At 46.3% G+C, this 20,614-nt stretch overlaps 2 protein-coding genes across 4 annotated transcripts; one reads left to right on the top strand and one right to left on the bottom strand.

The window, feature by feature from the left end:
• Positions 1 to 13,110: 13,110 nt before the first annotated feature.
• LOC123447085 (cyclic phosphodiesterase-like) lies at positions 13,111 to 20,366 on the top strand. Of its 3 annotated transcripts, none has more exons than XM_045123669.1 (4): positions 13,111 to 13,496; positions 13,680 to 13,734; positions 13,824 to 14,059; positions 20,026 to 20,366. In XM_045123669.1, the coding sequence occupies exons 1-3, from the start codon at positions 13,194 to 13,196 to the stop codon at positions 14,027 to 14,029; spliced, it is 564 nt and encodes a 187-aa protein (XP_044979604.1). In that variant the 5' UTR covers positions 13,111 to 13,193; the 3' UTR covers positions 14,030 to 14,059; positions 20,026 to 20,366. The 3 variants fall into 3 exon arrangements, with proteins under 3 accessions (XP_044979604.1, XP_044979598.1, XP_044979591.1); XM_045123663.1 differs by lacking the exon at positions 20,026 to 20,366 and adding an exon at positions 14,670 to 15,094; XM_045123656.1 differs by lacking the exon at positions 20,026 to 20,366 and having other exon boundaries at positions 13,824 to 14,185.
• On the bottom strand, positions 14,522 to 16,402 carry LOC123401204 (protein RICE FLOWERING LOCUS T 1-like). The gene is made up of 5 exons (XM_045094942.1): positions 15,829 to 16,402; positions 15,635 to 15,696; positions 15,455 to 15,495; positions 14,637 to 14,850; positions 14,522 to 14,528 (listed from the first exon to the last, which is right to left on the bottom strand). Exons 1-5 carry the CDS (start codon positions 16,021 to 16,023, stop codon positions 14,522 to 14,524), a joined length of 519 nt encoding a protein of 172 aa, XP_044950877.1. The 5' UTR covers positions 16,024 to 16,402.
• Positions 20,367 to 20,614: the final 248 nt, after the last annotated feature.

Below are 20,614 nucleotides of genomic sequence, written 5' to 3'. Positions count from 1 at the left end.
AAACTAAAAAAGCAGGAGAGAGAGATAGAGAGAAGAGAGAGAGGGAGAGAGAGAAGAGAGAGAGACTCTCTCTCCCTCCCCCTCCCCCATCTCCTTCCCTTCTCTTCCCCTTGAGAGTCGCTCCGCATGCAGGCCTAGCTCGGGCCCCTCTCCTATCCGACGTCGCTGTCGGCCAGATATGGAAAGGGAGAAGAGCTTGGGTTGCTCCTCTATAGAGTAGTAGTTTGATCATTTTTAGGACTGGCGTTATGCCGATGGGGAGCTTGCATCTGGTGCAGGCGAGCTGCATCCAGTGGCTGGCAGCAGTGAGGCTCAGGTTCGCGGTGCTCCGGTGGTCTGTGTCGGAGGTGGAAGGAGTTCTTGCCAGTGCTCCTTCCCCCAATAAGCTCGTTGGATCCTCAGATCTCCTGCTTCATCTCATCCTTCCTTGCTTCTCTTTGAGCCACCATGCAGGTGGACAGGAAGAAGAGGGAGGGATGGGGTTGAGCCACCGATTCATCTATGTGAGTTCTTGGAGCCCAATATTTGCAGCATCTCGCAAGGGGATTTGGTGCAGATTTGAGCCCCTGAGGATTTCATCGGTGTTCTGTTGTATCTTATGGTCAAAGGGCGGCCTCTCAGAGTTCCAACGATTAAGACCGGCTCCATGATTTCCTCCCGGTCATTGAACCAAAAGGGAGGCAGCTTTTCCGTGTTTCGTCTTGGTACTTTCTTTGTCTACCTTCGGTGCTTTGCTGGTGGTGTTGTACCATTCCTCTGCTCCAAGTGGTCTCGTCCCCGGCGGTGGTGGGATCAGGCCAGGTTCAAAGCTGGCGACAAGGACTCAATGGCGTTTCAGTTTTTTCTTCTAGGGTCTGATACGTCTCAAACGTATCTATAACTTTTGATGGTTTCATGTTGTTGTCTTGTCAACTTTGGATGTTTTATATACCTTTTATATATTTTTTTGGGACTAACTTATTAATTCAGTGCCAAGTGCCAGTTCCTGTTTTTTGTGTGTTTTTGACTCTTTTCAGATCTGATTTTGGAACAGAGTCCAAACGGAATAAAATCCCCGAAATAAATTTTTTCCAGAACAGAAGAAGATCGGGGGACTTGAGGGCCAAGGCAGGAGGCCCACAAGGAGCCCACAAGCCCTGTGGCCACGGCCAGGGGGGCCCGCGGCCACCAGGCTTGTGGCCTCCCTCGAGCTCCCCTGCCCTAGCTCTTTGGCCTATATATTCCCTAAAATCCCAGAAAAATTCAGGGCGTCCACGAAACCACTTTTCCGCCGCCGCAAGCTTCCGTTTCCGCGAGATCTCATCTGGAGACCCTTCCCGGTGCCCTGCCAGAGGGGACTTTGGAGCTGGAGGGCTTCTACATCAACATCATTGCCTCTCCAATGACTCGTGAGTAGTCCACTTCAGACCTACGGGTCCGTAGTTAGTAGCTAGATGGCTTCTTCTCTCTCTTCGATCTTCAATACAAAGTTCTCCATGATCTTCATGGAGATCTATCTGATGTAATCCTCTTTGGCGGTGTGTTTGTCGAGATCTGATGAATTGTGGATTTGTGATCAGATTATCTATGAATTATATTTGAGTCTTTGCTGATTTTTTATATGCATGATTTGATATCCTTGTAAGTCTCTCCGAGTCTTGGGTTTTGTTTCGCCAACTAGATCTATGATTCTTGCAATGGGAGAAGTGCTTGGTTTTGGGTTCATACCGTGCGGTGACCTTTCCCTGTGGCAGAAGGGGCAGCAAGGCACGCATCGTGTTGTTGCCATCAAGGGTAACAAGATGGGCTTTCATCATAGATTTGAGATTGTCCATCTACATCATGTCATCTTGCTTAAGGCGTTACTCTGTTCTTATGAACTCAATACACTAGATGCATGCTGGATAGCGGTTGACGTGTGGAGTAATATGTGACAGCCCGATGCCGGCGTTCCAGAAGATTCCCCTTATATTCCGTTTTCGACGTGTGCCTATTTTCTTTTGTCGCGTCATCATCGCATCATCTGCATTGCATCGGCATCTCCGTTGCCGCCAGTTTTCAAATTTGCATCCGTTGTTAGTTGCCGGTTCTCGTCGTTGTCCGTTCTGAGTTCGACCACACTCGCACGCGCCCGCGGCACCGTATTCGGTCTACCGTCGGACATCTGTCGGTGTTTAAAAAAAATTCATTGCCGCGCCGCCCGTTCTCCCTCTCGTCTCCGGTAAACCACCCTACACGGCCACATACCCATTCCCGCGTGCGGAATCGTCCGAATCCGACCTCGCAGTTGGATCCGGAACACGATTTCGGCTAACCTAGCCCCCCATATGTCTATAAATAGACCCCCCGCGCCTATTTTTAGACAGCAGCCCCTGCCTCGGGATCCGTGCCCCTCAAACCCTAATTCCCCCTCCCTCTCTCTCTCCTCCCTTCTGCCAGCCGCCGGGGGGACCGCCCGAGCCCGCAGCCGGCCCTCCCGGCCCGGATCCACCGCCAGCACGCACCTCGAGGGGAGGAGCCCCCGAGCCAGCCCCTGCTCGAGCCCTGTCGAGCCCCTCCTCAGCCGGGACCCCGTGGATCCCGCAGCGCCTCCGCTCGCCGCCGCCTTGCGCCTCCCCGCCGGCCGCCGCCCCGCGGCACCGTCCCGTCCTCAACGCCTCGCCGGAGGGCACAGTTGCTGCTCGGGAGCAGCTCCGCCGCCGCCGCCCGTTCGGCTTCCCCGCCGGCCGCCTCCGTGCAAGTCGCGCGCCGGCCGCCTCCGTGCAAGTCGCGCGCCGCCCGCGCCAGGAGCTCGCCGTGCCTCGCGCCGGAGCGCCGCCTGCCGTGCTGTCGCCGGCCGCCACAGCAGTTCCAGCGCCGCCGTCTCCTCTGGATCGAGGGAACGACGCCCCAGCGACCGCCCCGATGCGTGCCCCCTCGCCCCCGTGGGCCAGCCTGGCTAGGCGGCCCACCAGCGCTGCGCCTGGGCCCTGATCGCCTCGGCCTGCCTCTTCCTCCTCGCCGGCCTGGGCTAGGCCTGAAGGTGAGAACCCCCCTGATCCTCTATTCTGCGCCCATGTGCTAATTTGTTATCCTGTGCCCGTGTACTGTTCGGCCCATTAGGGATTTAGGATGTTTTAGGAATTTATAATTCCAGAAAAATAGACGTATATTAAAACGCCCGTAGATTATTATCCGTAAGTCGGAACGAAGCGAGTAATATATGTTTTTCGCGTAGTTTCTCGTGTAGAACACGTTGGCGCTACTTGCATATTTTTTTGACGCCGTTTGGTGTGTTGTCCCAATAGGTTCAGTCGCGTATTTAATTTTCCGCGCGTGTTCGAATTGCTCGAATGCCATATTAGAAATGCCCATATTTTAGGAACCATTTTTCCATGCATTTTAGAGCGGTCATTTGTATTTTTGCATGTAGGGAATTGCCTCTAGTTTATTTTACCGTATATAGGTTATTTTCCCGCATTTATGTGTGGTTTTATTTTTGTTGCGCAACCCCACATATTTTATATGTTTCGATTTTTCTGTGCAATTAGTTTTAGCTTTTGAGTAAGTTAGTTCCCGCTATATTTTGTCGTGATGCCCTTTTGTTTAATTCGTAAGATTTATTCCGTGCTTCGTTTGATTAAGTTGTCAATTATGGAGTTGTTCTTGGGTGTTTAGTCTAGCCCGTGGTATTTTTAGTTGCAATAGAAATGCATGTTTATGTGTGGTTTGATTGCCCTCAAGTTGCTAGAAATAGTGCTGATTTGGAGGAGCTGAAATATTTCTAAGTCTGGAATCTGTTATATTTTGTTGCTGTTTTGTTTTGCTTCTAGCTTGTGATCTGTAACTCTTTTGAGGTTGGTGCAATGGAGTTAGTTGTAGCCCTTGTGTTTATCTAGCATGCTGTCAATTTTCATGCCATTTGGAGTCCTGTAGCTTATGATTTTGCTGCTGTCAATATTGCTTCAGATCGAAAACTGCACTCTCATGAGGTGTAATTTTCACTAAGTCTGAAATAGTGTGTGGGATGCCATGTTGTGTCTTCTTTTCCTAGTGATCCATGATTCCATGCTAGTTGTTGTTAGTTGTTTGTAGTAGTGCTTCTTGCCCTCTTTCGTGCCATGCCTTGTTTGAGTTTATCGGAGTTGGTAGCCCGTAGTTGTGGGGTGTAGGAAATGCTATGTGGCTGATTTTGGCAGATTGTGGTGAGATCTTGTTTTGCTCGTAGTTTTTGATCCGTAGCTCCGATTTGATCATGTCCTACATGAAACTTGCTTAGAATCTCGTGTAGTTTCATTTTCTCTTGTTGGTTGTATGTTTTGAAGTGCTCGTAGCCGCCGTTGCACACATATTGCATTCATGCCATCATATCTTGCGATGCTTGTATCTTTTGATCCGTAGCTCCGTTGGAGATGTTCTTTATGTGTAGATCGCTTGAAATGACGCGCAGAATCACGTGAACCTATTTTTTTTGCTGTTTAACAACCAATTAAATGTGTTAGTTCAGATCTGGACAGAATTGTAAATTAACATATGAGGTCGTTTCGGAGGTGCTATAAGTCATTTCCGACCTCATTTAAAATGCCTAGACAGGTAGTTTAATTGCGCTTCACCTCTTGCCATGTTTAACCACATTTAATATTGCCGTGTATCTAATCGGGATAGAACTAAATAATTAACGTGGAGTTTCGTCAATATGCAACTCGTTGCATATTGAACTTCACTTAATGTGTAGTGTTTGATTGTGTGAATTGTCATGCCGTGACTTGCATGTATTCAGCTGCTCATGCATCATTTGTGTTGTGCATCGTGTGGTGAATTCCGTGTGATGATTTGTGTTTCCGGTTTGCTTCTTCTCGATAGAGCTTCGCACGCGTGTCGGATTGTGAGGACCCGTTCGACTACGTCGGTTCGTCTGCTTCACGGAGGCATTCTTCTTCCAAGTGGGATCTCAGGCAAGATGACCATTTCCCCAGATACCATTATTATCATTGCCATGCTAGTTTTACCGTTGCTACCGTTTATGTCTCGTTGCCTACCACGTGTTAAATATCAGCCTCTCAATAATGCCATGAAACCTTCAACCTGTTCAACCTAGCAAACCACTGATTGGCTATGTTACTGCTTGCTTAACCCTGTTGATAGCGTTGCTAGTTGCAGGTGCAGATGCTTCCATGCGAAAGCATGGGTTCCTTGTTGTATCACCATATTAATGCTATTTAACTTAATGGACCTATATACTTGGTAAAAGGTGGAAGGCTCGGCCTTTCTAGCCTGGTGTTTTGTTCCACCTTTGCCCCCTTAGTTTCCGGCTACCAGTGTTATGTTCCATAATTGAGCGCTCCTAACACGATCGGGGTTGTTATGGGGACCCCCTTGATAATTCGTTTTAGATTAAAGCTGGTCTGGCAAGGCCCAACATTGGTACTACATTTGCCTAATCACATAATAAAATTGCATAGGGACTTTCCGGACCCCGAGGATAATTTAATCAACCACCCGGGCCAGTGCTCCGCATGAGTGTTGGTCCACCCACCTAGCAGTCGGCGGTGCCACCTCGGGGCAACTCGAGGTTTGGTTACTGTCCACTATGCATAGACGATGTGTCCTAAGAACGAGATACGCGGCTCCTATCGGGTTCGTCGACACACCAGGTGGCCTTGCTGGATTAGTTTTACCTTTGACGAGATATCTTGTGCATCGGGATTCCGGTGATGCTTTGGGTAATCTCAGAGTTGAGGTTTTCCACTAGGGAACCCGACGAGATCGCGAGTGTCGTGATCGAGAATTTCTATGCGGCTTGTGGTAATTTGTGATGGACTAGTTGGAGCACCCCTGCAGGGTTAAATCTTTTCGGAAAGCCGTGCCCGCGGTTATGTGGCAACGTGGAAACTTTGTTTAACACTGGTTCTAGATAACTTGAAGTTAATTAATTAAAATATGCCAACTGTGTGCGTAACCGTGACTGTCTCTTTCGCGAGTTCCTTCTCCGATCGAGGACACGGTGGGGTTATGTCTGACGTAGGTAGGTGTTCAGGGTCATTCATTTGATCATCAGTAGTTCACGTCCGTTATGCGTAGATCTTCCCCCTCTTATTTCTTGTACTCGTAAGTTAGCCACCAAATATACACTTAGCCGCTGTTGCAACCTCACCACTTAACCATACCTCACCCATTAAGCTTTGCTAGTCTTGATACCTTTGGAAATGAGATTGCTGAGTCCCCTGTGGCTCACAGATTACTACAACACCAGTTGCAGGTACAGGTAAAGGTCACTTGACGCGAGCGCGTTGATTGTTCATTTGGAGTTGCTTCTTCTTCTTCTTCTTCTTCTTCTTCATCGATCTAGGATGGGTTCCAGGCCGGCAGCCTGGGATAGCAAGGATGGACGTCGTTCTTATGTTTCTCGTTTGTTTTCGTCCGTAGATGGACCCTGCTCTTCTTCATGATGTTTATGTATTGTACTGCTGTGACTCTGATGTAGCTTGTGGCGAGTGTAAGCCAACTCTCTTTATAGATCTCTTCTTTTTCAGTACATGTACTTGTAACGATATCCATTCTTGCGACACGACGAGATGCGCTTCTATCCCTGACGAGGCCTTCGTGCCAAATTGAGGATAGGGTCGCATCTTGGGCGTGACATAATAGTAGTAGATGCAGAAAGTATCGGTCTACTTGTTTTGGACGTGATGCCTATAGATATGATCATTGCCATAGATAACGTCATGACTTTGCGCGGTTCTATCAATTGCTCGACAGTAATTCGTTCACCCTCCGTCTACTCGCTTTCATGAGAGAAGCCACTAGTGAACAGTACGGCCCCCGGGTCTATTCACAACTATCATCTCAGCTTTCACTTTTACTTTGCTTTGTTTACTTTTTGCTTTCAGTTCTCACTTTGCAAACAATCTATAAGGGATTGACAACCCCTTCATAGCGTTGGGTGCAAGCTCTTTGTGTTTGTGCAGGTACTTGTGACTTGACGCGATCCTCCTACTGGATTGATACCTTGGTTCTCAAACTGAGGGAAATACTTACCGCCGTAGTGCTACATCACCCTTTCCTCTTCAAGGGAACACCAACGCAAGGCTCCAAGGCCGCGGGGGGGGGGGGGGGTCCTTTGCATATTTGCCAAGGAAATCCCTATAGGCGTAGCCAGCAGCAGAAGGATTTCTGGCGCCTTTGCCGGGGAAGGTCTTTTGTTGCCGTAGCAGGGTCCTCTCTGCAAAATGTTTGTACTATGTTGTAACTTTATTTTTTTGTTGAGTCCTCATGTAAAATGTTGCATGATTATCTCATATAAGCTTGGATATTTTGGGAGCCTTGTTCTGTTCACAGAGAGAGAGAGAGGGAGAAGGAGAGAGAGGGATAGGGGAGGGAGAGGGAGAGGGGGAGTGGGAGTGGGGAGAGGGAGGGGAGGGGAGGGAGGGGGAGGGGGAGAGAGGGGGAGAGGGAGGGAGAGGGAGGGAGGGAGAGAGAGGGAGAGAGGGAGGGGGTGGAGAGGGAGAGGGAGGAAGGAGAGAGAGGGAGGGAGAAGAGGTGCTTCATCTCATCCTTCCTTGCTTCTCTTTGAGCCATCATGTAGGTGGACACAAAGAAGAGGGAGGGATGGGGCTGAGCCACAAATTCATCTATGTGAGTTCTTGGAGCCCAATATTTGTAGCATCTCGCAAGGGGGATTTGGTGCAGATTAGAGACCCTGAGGATTTCATCATTGTGCTGTTGTATCTTATGGTTGAAGGACGGTCTCTCGGAGTTCCGACGATGAAGAACGACTCCATGATTTCCTCCCGGTCGTTGAGCCAAAAGGGAGGCGGCTTTTCCGGTGCTTCGTTCTGGTACTTTCTTTGTCCACCTTCGGTGCTTTGTTGGTGGTGTTGTAGCCATTCCTCTGCCCCAAGTGGTCTCGTCCCCGGCAGCGGTGGGATCAGGCTAGGTTCGAAGCTGGCGACAAGGACTCAATGGGGTTTCTGTTTTTTCTTCTAGGGTCCTCTCTGCAAAATGTTTGGACTATGTTGTAACTTTCTTTTTCTATTGAGTCATCATGTAAAATGTTGTATGATTATCTAATATAAGTCTGGGTCCTTTGGGAGCCTTGTTCTCTCCACACAGAGAGAGAGGGAGAGAGGGAGAGGGAGAGGGGGAGGGATGGAGGGAGAGTGAGGGAGAGTGAGGGAGGGAGAGAGAGGGAGAGGGAGGGAGGGACGGAGGAAGGGGGGAGGGGGATGGAGAGAGAGAGAGGGAGAGAGGGGGGAGAGAGAGGGAGGGAGGGAGGGAGAGAGGGGAGAGGGAAAGGGAGGGGGAGAGAGAGAGAGAGCTATCACCTTTTGGCCCCGGAGGGCCTAGCCAACCCAACCCATTGGATGGTCTTCTTCTTCCACTGTCGAGGTCGAGGGTGTGTTGCGTGCGCGCAATCACGCACACCTGAGGCCACCTCTGGCTTGTGCCGAAGCTAATGCCCTCGCCACTGACGTCACACATAGTACACGCGTGATGCCCTAGCACTCTCTCCCGACCCCCAAGTCTCTCCTCTGAAACCGTTTGAGAGCCACCACTCACCGTCATTCGCCGTCCCCGTGACCAACGAGCTTTGAGTGACCTACAAGGTTGTCAATTGGAACCACCATGCTATTAGGAGCTTCTTCTCCAACGATCATGGCTTGAGCTTCGGCAGTAGAACGAATCGACGTCGTCAATCTCGTCTCCAATAGCCAAACACACGCTTTGATTCGTCGCGCTCTGACCCTCCCCGATCCATATGACGGTACCACGAGAACCATGGTGAGCTCTGCTATCGCAACCCTCTCCCCAGCACCTTGAAACCTTCCTCTAGTCGTCGCCTGGCGAGCACGAACATCACCTACCGCCATGGTCGATGAACACATCATTATAGAGCTCCCCAAGCCATTCCTACATTCTGAGCAAACGACTTCGACTGTGCCGTAGGCGATCGTCGACTCAACCTACACTGAAGAGGACACGTGAAGCTGCATGAAGATCTATGCCAAAATCTCAACCACCCGCGTCAAGACGACGCAACTCCGACTCTGACGAAGAATTCTGTAGGACAAAACTACGCATGGCTGGCGCCATGGGAGATCGCCGGACGGGCTACCTGTAGCCAGTCATCGTATACCACACGGACCTGCCACCGCAGCTTCGACTTCATAGCAATAAACAAACCAAGAAAAATCATGGACACGCCGAAGAAGAGCCAACTACCGCAACCATTGTCGCGTTCCCCACATCACTCCCACCATCATCGTTGCCACAGAAGCCTGGACGCCACCCCGTCGCCGACCGCCATCCACTGGTCTCGCTCGTCGATGCCAAACTCCCAAGATGAAGTCCTCAACAGGGAATGCGACACCAAGGTGCCGCCATCGTCCGATCATAGATCAGGGTTTCCCTCTGAGAGGCCGAACTGGCCACCCCGCGGAAGGGGTGGGAGAATGAAGCAACGATGCCTCCAAGAAGGTCAACGACGGCCACAGCCACCGCCATCACTGGTCATGGCACAAAGCCAAGATATGGTTTTCCCCCAGCTCCACACCACCTCAACCACACATCATCCCGCATTGGCGTCGGCAAGCCCACCAAACATCCCCACCATCGAAGTTGCCCATCGATGAAAAAGCATCAGGATCCGTCACAGCCACCCGCACCACGCGGAAACCACCGATGGTCGGAGACCAGATCTGCATGGCAGGCCACCGGAGCGCACTTCCTCGTAGCCATGGGCCTCCGATCCGCGTACCCCAAGGGCGTCCAAGCGATGCCAGACCACACAGACATACACCGGTCGCGCCCTCGCGGCCTAAGCCGCTGCTTGAGCGCTAAACAGACCGCTCAAGCCCCTCCACCTGCATTCCTCCACCACACCGGGCTGCCGCGATGACGGTGAAGCAGAACCCTCCCTCGCGTCGCCATGCGACCTCACAGCAGCACCTCCTTGTCGTCGGACCCCCAATGCCGCCGCCCGAGCGCCGTACAGGCCGCTGGAGCCCCTCCACCATGCGCTCCACAAGAGCAGCAGCACCACGATGAGCTTGGCCCTCCGTCACAGCTCCACACTGCACAAACATCCCGCGCATGCCCTCGCAGGACGCGAATCTCGCTAGCGCCCCGCGCCATCTCAGTCGTGCCTCACCGCACCTAGCCGATGCGAGCCACCGCCGCGCCGTCCCCACTCCCTGGCCATCGGATCCAAGCCAGTCGGTTTCGGAGCCACGCCCGCACGCCTGCCAGAGTTTGGCGGGCCTCACCCTTGCCAAACCCGCACCGGACAAGATCGTCCCAAGCACGGTCCACCACCCCACGTCGCCAGGGCGCCGTAGCAGGCCGTCCCCGCACGCCCGCCACCAGATCCGGGCGCAAGGCCCCCGGATCCGCCGCCCCCGTCGGAGAAGATGAGCTCCGGCCCACCGACGCCGAGATTGCGGCGACCACGCGCCGGTGCTGCATGAGCCAGCCACCAGAGCCGCAGCCAGGAGGAAGCCCCCCGCCGCCGTTGTCACACGTGCTTTGCCCGGTGGTGCATTCCGGCGGCGGCGAGGGGGGGGAGACGACGGGGAAGCGGTTGTCGCTGGTGACTTGGGTCACGCCCGTGTCGCTCGTGAGGAGCGACGCGGGGGCCTTCCCAGCGCTGCGTTTTATGTAAGTAGTTATATTATGCTTATTAAGTTGTTAATAATTAACCCAATTAGTGTGACTTGTGGGCCTCTCTAATTAACAAATAATTCAGAAAATATTAATAGTTCTTTTCTTTCTCTTTTCTCTTTTCTCTTTTTCTAATTTGACCCCACATGTAAGCGTGAGAGAGCGGGTGAGAACGGTCCCGCCAGTAAGTAACACATAAAGACAAGGGGAAATTTCAAAGAAAGAGTCAGATAGGGGTCAAACGGCTTTGACTCGATGGAAATGGCACGAAAGGGTATTTTTACACATGCAACTAACGACAGAGGGGCAAATTCGAGCTTGCGTCAAAATTAGAGGCAAATCTGAATAATGGGTTCGAGTTAGGAACACAAATGTAAAAGTCCCTAAATCCAAGGCTTTTTCTATTACTGTTGCTGTTTTAAATCCTTGTGACTAACAAGTTAATGAAATTGATAATCTCACTAGTCCTATTGGGACCCGAGGATAATTTTATATTTGTGCGTGCAGGTGCTGATCATTGGTTTGTGTTACTGATCTCCCGTTGGTTCGATAAACTTTGAGGTCACTTGAATGAAATTGTTGCTTGCTACAAACTCTTGTACTTGGGGCCCAAAACCTGCCTAGTTCACAAGAAGCAATGCCACACATAGCATACCACATTGTTAGTGTGTTTACTTTTGAGATAAATTGCTACATCGACTTGACTTCGATTGCGTCCAAGTGTGTTCTTAGGTTTTGCAATCTTTATTAACTAGTGCAGTTGTTTCTGTTTCAATAAAAGTTTCATTTAAAGGAGAATTTGATATATATTCCTCTAGTTTCTCTCGAGTTTATTTGTTGTCACTTTGATTGCACATGTAAACTTGGTGTTTGCAGCTTCCCTGGTCCGAGCAACTCCATTTGAAAGATAGCACCCCTTATTCTGCGTCGTCACTTTTGTATCACCATCAGATATGGGAACCCTCTCACCAGAGACAATTTCACCCCTAATGCCCATATCAAAAAATATATATAACTACTACTTGTTATTAGTTTATAGAGGGAGTATTTCACATGGCCTTTATATTTCAAATGTATTTATCTAGTTGAGTTACTTGTTTTTTTGCCTCAAAAAATCCACTTTTTCCAAAACCTTAATCTGTTTAAATGATTTTGAGTGACTTGTATTTTATTTAAATGTGTTCTCAGAACTTTGCAGATTACATTCAATTATTTTCTACAAAATTTGAGTTATTTATTTGTTGAAATTTCTTTCATTTTATATTATATATGACTTTTTTTATTTTATGTGATTACCTATGTCGACTCAACTGTTTCTATCCACATGAGCATGATGTGGTAAAAGAAATGAATAAATTTAAAACCATGGTGGTTTCATGTGGGGTGGGGTGGGGGGGGGGGTACGGTTGAACAGTCTTGTTAGTGATAGGTTTGTTTTCGATTGGTTTTGTCAACAACAAAATACGATCCATAGTTTCAATCTGCAAAGTGCATTTTTATAAATTTTAGAAGGATAAATGTAACCGAAAGGCTAATGTTGCTAGTTTTAAATATAGGGTGCTCAATCTAATGAAGCGGTAGCACCATTCTAGTTGGGTAAACAACATAAAAACGATACAGCAGAGGACATGCCATGAAAAAATTACTCTTTTGTATTTTATCATTGTGTAATTTATGTTGCTTTTAGCATTCTTTGTACTGTAAGGTTGTTTAATGAATAGATCAAAAGTTTCTTCTTAAAAGAATAATCGAAAGGTCATCATCCTTAAGTCTTTTTTCTCAATGGAAGCACCTAGCGGTAGTTGTCGCGTCGTCTTCGAGATAATTTACAAGCATCCAAAGTGCCACCTTCATTATGGTTTATTAGTCCTCACTGGGTCAAAATTTGGTCACATATTTAACTAATGAGATATTAATGCATGTCAACAAAAATCATATTGATATTATTTGTGTCACATATAACTTATATAGTATCTCTCCATTTCAAATAAGCGTCTATAAAGTTGTACCAAATTTAAGACATTTATTTTGGGATGAAAAGAATATTAGTTAAGATCTGATATGAATATAAATTATGAGTGGAACTAGTAAGAGAGTATAAGTAAAATGATGGACAAAATATGATCTAAATCGTGAGGGGAGCTAGTAAACCAGCACAGGTAGTAGCTGGCTAGCTGCATTGCATTGACTTTACTCTGATTCTATCCACAAGTGGCTACAAGCTTGCAGTTTGTTAATCCATGCGCCTTGATATCCGGCTTAGATTCAGATCATGACTATTCTAAGCGCTCCTTATATAATTATTATTAATCACGTAGCAATCGTAATCCTGGTGCGTTTGCCGCCTCCGTCTGCCGGTGGCCCCGAAAACTCCATTTGAAACCCGGGACCCCACAGTCAGTGTCCCATCGGTGGAAGGCACCGTACGGAACAAAATCGCAGCACCGGCTCCATTATTAATCTCCTTTCCAGTGATGATCACCTCTTCAGCAAAGCATATTCGGCTTCGCACCCCGCATTCGGCCCAAGCGCCACCTCCGACTCCGACCCCGCCGCTCAGGCCCAGCCCGCACCGCATGGACCCCACCGACCAGTCGCCGGAGGAGGTGTACTCCGTGTGGGCCCTCCCGCCGGAGCCCGTCCGCGACCGCTTCCGCGGCCTCATGGCCGGCCTCCGCGCCGCGCACGGCGGCCCGCCCTTCGAGCCGCACGCCACCGTCGTCGGCGCCGTGCGCATGCGCCGCCCCGCCGCAATCCAGGCCCTCCGCGCCGCCGCGGCCGCAGCCGGCGTCGGCCCCTACACCGCCCGCGTCACCAGCGTCGCCCGCGGCGACCTCTTCTACCAGTGCGTCTACCTCCTCCTCGAGCCCACCCCCGAGGTCAGCCCCCTAGCTTTGATCCTCCTTCCCCAAGCGCGGATCGAGAGGTGGATGCGTTCTGAAGCATGGTTTGCTCAACGTTTCGAAGCCACACCTGTGATTGCAAATGCGTCTTCAGTTATTATTTTTCCCTGATGATTTGTTCTGCACTTCTTCTCATGTCAAGTTATCTGAATGTTCCAGGTGATCCAGACGAGCGACCACTTCTGCGCCCACTTTGGGTTTCAGAGATCAACCCGTGAGTGTAGTGCTACCTGACTGCCTGTATTTCGTTTCTGAACCACAACGAATTGATGACAAATTGGTTCATGGTCTACAAAATTGCAGCATATATGCCGCATGTCAGCCTCCTGTATGGGGATCTGACAGACGAGGAGAAGGAAGCAGCAAGGAAGAAGGTAGAGGAGATGGACAGTGAATTGTGCGGACTTCAGTTCGAGATCTCCGAGCTCGCACTTTATCGAACGGACACTGAGGATAGAAGCTTGGAGTCCTGGGAACTGGTGGAGGTATGCCACCTTGGGAAGAAATGACCGGTTTCCTCTGGATGATACGCTTCTGCTGTAAGTTTATGACTGCTCTTGGGGTCCTGTAATATTATGTTTTAACTTTATGTGTTTGATGTAATGGTGTGAATGCCCAGCACCCCTGTTGCTTTGAATAAGGAATAAATGTGAACATTGGACCTACCTTGGGGTTTAACTTGCCACTTGTAGGCTTTATTACAAAGTTTACCAATATTGCCTTTCGTCTAAAATATCTTGGGCTTTCTTTCAAAACACCTTTGATGATGTACAGTGTGTTGATTTATTCAGTAGAACTCGTTGAAATGCAAAGCAGGTGCTCATAACTATAAACTAGTTAAGCTTAACTAAAAGTTGTAAAATGAATGAGTTTATCTTTTGTGTACCCTGGACAATACTTTCCATGATCAGATGATTAACTAATGACTGAGATATATACCATCAGGTTCATCATAGCTGAAGATACATATAATGCTGCATACTTAGATGATACAAGGCATTCTATATACTGCACATTATTTGTGATGCAACATTACAGTACAGCATACAGTGGTCTGTACTCTGTACTATACTAGTATCTGATCTCTACTCCCCTTGAGAACTTTCTGGCCTAAACCTTCTTCCGCCTGATCCACCTTCCCTTTGACAGTTGAAATATGAGGCAGCCACAACGTTTAGGTGGTACTGCCGTGCAAAGTTCCTGCAGCTGAAGTTTTGTCGGACGTCTGGTGCAAAAACTGTACCCCTGCCTAGTTGCTGGAACAGCACAAATACCATCCGGTGGATACCAGATCTTGGTTCTGGTCTTTCATAAACTACAAGCTCTCGGCCTGCAAAAGCACCCCAGTATTAATTAGTTAAGAATTTAAAGGGTAATTCAACTGGGTGGAAACATCTAGTCATTTATCTGGAATGAAGTTTACTCTCTTCGGTTCTAGGCAACTAAGAGTTTTACTTAATCTCCATATACATGGGTAGCCTTTATTCTGCTGTATATGTTAGTTGCAAGTAAACCATACAAAGCAAACTCTTCGAAACCTATGTATGATTGAATTATATTATTGATTGCATGAATTTTGTGTTTGTGCATGTGAAAAACAAATTAAGATAACAGTAGATATAAATATGCCACTATTTTAAGAATCCTTGTTTCTTGGAAAAAGGCTGTACAATGGCCTTGTCTCAAAGTTCTTCATTTCATTTGCAAAGCATATGAATGTCATTTTACGCTGTTGATAGTTATTCTTTGTGTAGGTTTAAGATATATTGGTGTTAAGGATGGGCAAAATTGAATTAACTTGTATCCACTTTGTTTATTATGTGGTAGTCCACAGGTTTGTGGGAAAGAACTTAGCATGGCCTGATTTCCGCGTCAACAAAATTCAGCTAATACTAAAAATCACATTGAACAAATTGTTATGCATGACATCATACCAAAGCTGGCACCAGTTGTTCCAGGGATGTCTGACACCATCCTACACAGGAGTGGAGGTATATCATAATCAGAGCAAATTAAATAGGAAGCATATATCGAAAGTTTTGGGGCAGAAAACATATGGGTGGAGGGTTTGGAATCGTATTGGCGAGAATAAGAAAATGTTGCATTTGATTTACCAGTGCAAGTACTCCCTTAGTGATGGGTGACTTGGGCTTGGAGCGTCTGGATCCACCAATATCTTTTGAAGTCAAAGACAAACTCAAAAAAGTTAACATATAATTCATTTGAGTTTGTTAGGAGTAAAATAATCATCTATGAGACCTACCAAAGTATTTGCATATATTGTCCACTACTAGAGTTAGAACCTTACCAGGGTGTGTAGAACTCTCATGTCACTGCCACCGATATCAACTCGTGGCTTACTTACAATTGCAGATGGTCTTAGCTCAGCACCTGCCAGAACTAGCCTATTGTTGTAGGCTATCCTTAATGGAACGGTTGATGTAAATGGATCAAGCACATCTTGCATAACATGAGCCACAACCAATGGATCCGCTGCAGACATATACTGGAGGAGGACTACCAATTAACAGCCTTAGCCTTGTCTGTTATTTTGTCAACCTAGCTCTCTACAGACCTGAAACAAATTGTGTGTATGTATGAACTACTTGCACGAACTACTTGTATTGCGCGATGAGGGTTGTCTTATTCACCTTTCAAAAGTTTTGATACTAGCGTCATGCCGTGCGTCACCTGTATACACGTAACGACCTTGATATTTGTCGATTAGATCCTGAACTTTATGGAGTAGTCGGGCCGTAGATATTTCGACATGCATGCTTAAGCCATCTGGTTATTAGCATGGTTTTGGTATAATGGAACGAGCTTGCGAGTTGTGGGCGATAGTTCGGTCACAACCTCTTTGTAGATAAATAATGGGCACCATATTTCTGAATATTTAGGTGTACTTAACGTGCTTAGGTTCTTCGTTTCAACTGCATGCTTAGTGGTATTAAGTACTTTCCCTTGTACTTTTTTGAGATATCCGCTGATATTGTTTTCTTGTTGGCATGTAATGCGTTTGCACAGCATTAAAAGATGTTTCCCCTTCTGAAAATTCATATTCCTTGGGTCATAATTTTATTCAAATTCAGGCATTACAGAGATGGACTAGTAGGAATTGGAAACATATGCTTGCAACCCACTTAATTGCACTCAGGCCAGGAGCCTGGTCACATTAGTGTCGTTTACAAAGTGATTTTTTTCTACTGGGACCTGCCAAGTTGCAGTGATACTCTACGTTGGAACAAGGCCATGACTCTCCTGTTTATTGCCGAAAAAGTGAGCTGCCTGCATCCTCTTGAAGCCATTGTTATGTTCTGTGCAACTTTTAGCAAAGAGCTAAGGTAGTTTATCTGGACCGGCACTAGCTTAATCATTGCATCTCTTCACTGTGTTGCTGATATTGCTTATTTAAGGTAGTTTGCTTTTGTGTTGGCTTTATTTTTAACTGTGCCTAAAAATTAGTTATCCAGCACAGCAGGCCATCATGTGTTTTAGTTTTTCTTTTTGCCATTTTTCTACAATACCATTCTGTTCTATTCTTTTTCTAGTGGAACAATTCAGTTTTATTCGATAGGCTCTCCTATCCATACATAAGGATGCAAGTTTGGGCTGATTGGGCCAACTCCACAACCCGTCCAGCTATTTGCTATGTGCACAAAGTAAACTATTGGTTAGGTACCTGCAGAAGTATCAGTTAAGTAGAACTGTAGAATTATACTATTAGATAGATAAAATAGCCAGTGGGTCCGTCCATTTGCATCCCTACAGGACTATAGCACAATTTCTGAACTACCTGCGGATATTATTTATATGGCATATGGGAAGTTTTGTAGAAACTTTACAAAGTTGACTGCTACGTGTATCCATTTGATGATAAGGATTCTATTTACTGCTCTGCGATAGCAAAGTAGAATCCACTTACTGCTCTGTGATAGCAAAGTAGAATCCACTCGTTCTTTCTTCACATGGGGGGGGGGGGGGTAAATATGAATATATACCTTGTTTACCTCAGGTTGTCATCCATACCACCTAGAAAAATGTATAGGGCTTCTTTGATTCAAATGAATTTTATAGGGTCTTTGGGCAGGTTGAATCTTTAGGGACAAAAAATCTACATTAGTCGTTTGATTCACAGGATTGATATCCTTAGGAATTTTTTCTTAGGTTTCATTTGTACTCTGTTTATTTTTCCTGTGTTTCCAAACATTCTTTAATCCAAATTCCCGTAGTTTTCCTATGCTATAGGATTCAAGAGGACATGCTACTCAAATCATATGTTTTTCCTATTCTTACATTCCTGAGGCCCCATAAGCAGGCTGACATATACCCATTGTACTTGTATATGCCCTTGTGGCTTTAGTGGTTGCCTATAGAGGCAAAATATCTGGTTTGATACTTGGATACTCAGACCAAAGAAGATCTGTGCTCCTTACATATCCTCGGTGACTCAAACATAAAAGGAGAAGCACGCATCTCTTTTGTCAAGATAACAATGTTCCCTCTCCAGAACGCATAAGATTGAATACGAAAATGTTTTGAATATTCCTTTCATCTTTTTGACAATATTCACCTTTTAGTGTGAAGCTAGCTGTGTTTCGTTGTACGTTTTGCTAGTCCAACTTTGATCCTTTACTTGTTTAGCGAAGAAAGAGAAATCATATGGATCTGTGACCATCACAAAAATACGTAAGTAATGTTGTTTTTGTATTGCTTATGTCAAATTTTGTGTGACCTTTCTTTTGGGCTTACTAGTGGTAATGTGGTTGGGGTGTGTAGTTTGTGTAAGACCATATGGTTTCTTTGAATGAAATCGGAGAGCAAGGCCTCTCTTTTGCTCAATTGTTTTTTGTGTGTGACCAACCAGATCTGTGTCTAGTGAGGGCGACTACAAGGATTGCAAATTAGGTATACAGATCATTGTCATATGCGTGCGTTTTTCCATGGAGATCCGGGGGCATTCGATGTGGGTATGGTTGCATGACGGGGAAAAACAATCCACTCTGACACTTGGTTTACTAGATGAACCACTTGTGATAGAATTGTTCCCCAACTTGGATGCCCTATTGCTAGTTCCTGATTGAACTGGTACCAATTGGCATTCCTTTTGGCCGTGTGCTTTCCTGGTGATAGAAATCCAGAGATTATCTGTTTTGGCGGCCCTCTGTGCCGTCGTGAAGAAGTTCAGCAGTGCGTTCTTTGGGTCTTTCAGGCAGAAAAAACTCCCAGCTTAGGCTTTACTTTGAGTTTGGCACGTAAAGGATGCTGATACCTTTTGTTGTTCCGTTATCCCAATGATAGTGTAATCCGGCCGTCTCGGTCGTTTGACAAGAGAAAGAAAGAATGGATGCCCTGTATCAGAATGATCATCAGTTTCTCCCGATCGATGGAGCCTCAAAACTGAAGATGATACTTCCAGCGTAGTTCTGTTTTCAGATGTATAATATGTATGTTTTCGTTTGACACTTGGCCTTTCCTTTTTCGTGTATCTTTGGCTGGAGTAAGCCGGTGACGAAATCCTTTGGTGGGCTTTTTTGATTCAAAGGATTTTCATAGGAATTATGAAGGATTGGAATATTTAGGAATTTTCTTTTATGCTGGTTGTTTGATTTGTAGGATTGAATCATACAGAATTTTTTCCTAAAGATTCGTTTGTACTGCATTTTATAGAGCATTTAGCATCCACTCAAAGCTTTTGGAAAGAATAGTTTATTTTAGTGTGAGACGATCAAACAAACCAAAGTCATAATGGATTCAAAAGGACATGACGTAGGAATTCTATGTTTATATTTTGACATTACCGCAAATTAACCCTTGATCTGTGAAGTTGGAAGGAACCCGTGTGAAGTGTGATTGATCGTTTTCCTTGTGCATGCCAGCCAGCACGGGGCTGGTGCTGGTGCATGAGTGAACTACTTGTATTGCGCGACCGGGGTTGTCTTATTCACCTTTCAAAAGTTTTGATACTAGCGTCATGTCATGGTATACACGTCGCTTTGGTCCTGAACTTTATGAAATAGTCAGGCTGTAGATATTTTGGCGTGCATGTTTAAGCCATCTGATTATTAGCATTGCTGTGGAATTCTGGAACAAGCTTGTGAACTGTGGGTGATTTTAGCGCATTCCTTTGGTTGCAACCTCTTTTGACATAATACCATACTTCTGGGCCTAACAATCTAGTGGCGCTGAACATATAGGTGTACTTAACGTGTTTAGGCTCTTCATTACAACTGCACATTTAGTCATACTAAGTACTTTTTCCTATGTAACTTCTTTTAGATATCTTCTCATATTGTTTTGTTGTTGGCTTGTAATGCACTTGCACAGCATTAACAGATTTTTTTTCCCTTCTGAAAACTCATGTTCCTTATATCTTAGGGTCATTGTTCCATTCTAATTCAGGGATTACATAAATAGACTGGTAGCAACAGGAAACATATGCCTGCGACCCACTTAATTGCACTCAGGGTCTAGAGCTTTGTCACGTTAATAGTATTGTTTACAGGGTGAATTGTTTCTGCTGGGACCTGCCAAGTTGCAACGATACTCTATGTTGGACCACCACTCTTTTGGTATCACTGAAAAGGTCAGCTGCATGCATCTTCTTGAAGCCTTCGTTATGTTCTGTGCAAGTTTTAGCAAAGATGTAAGGTAGTTTATCTAGACTAGCTTAATCTTCACTGTGTTACTGTTATTATTTAACATATTCCGACAATCTTTGCTCTGGTGTTGGTTTGATTTTCACCCTTGCCTTAAAAATATTTATGCAGCACTGCAGACCATCATGTGTTTTAGAATTTTCGGCCAGTTTTCTATAATACCATTCTGTTTTATTCTTCAGTTTTATTCGACAGGTTAGCCTATCCATACGTAAGGATGAAAGTTTGGGCCGATTGGGCCAACCCAACAATCCATTCAGTTATTTGTTATGTGCACAAATTAAACTATTAGTTGAGTAGAACTGGAGAAACAGGTCATGGGTCCGTACACACAAGGCCTAAACTACCTCCGGATATTATTGATATGGCATATGAAAAGTTTTGTAGAAAGTTGACTGTTACGTGTATTCACGTGATGATAAGGATTCTATGTAC

The sequence above is a fragment of the Hordeum vulgare genome, chromosome 1H, assembly GCF_904849725.1.
Source record: "Hordeum vulgare subsp. vulgare chromosome 1H, MorexV3_pseudomolecules_assembly, whole genome shotgun sequence".
In the NCBI taxonomy this organism is placed as follows: Eukaryota; Viridiplantae; Streptophyta; class Magnoliopsida; order Poales; family Poaceae; genus Hordeum; species Hordeum vulgare.
This window is presented reverse-complemented; position numbering and strand designations above follow the sequence as displayed.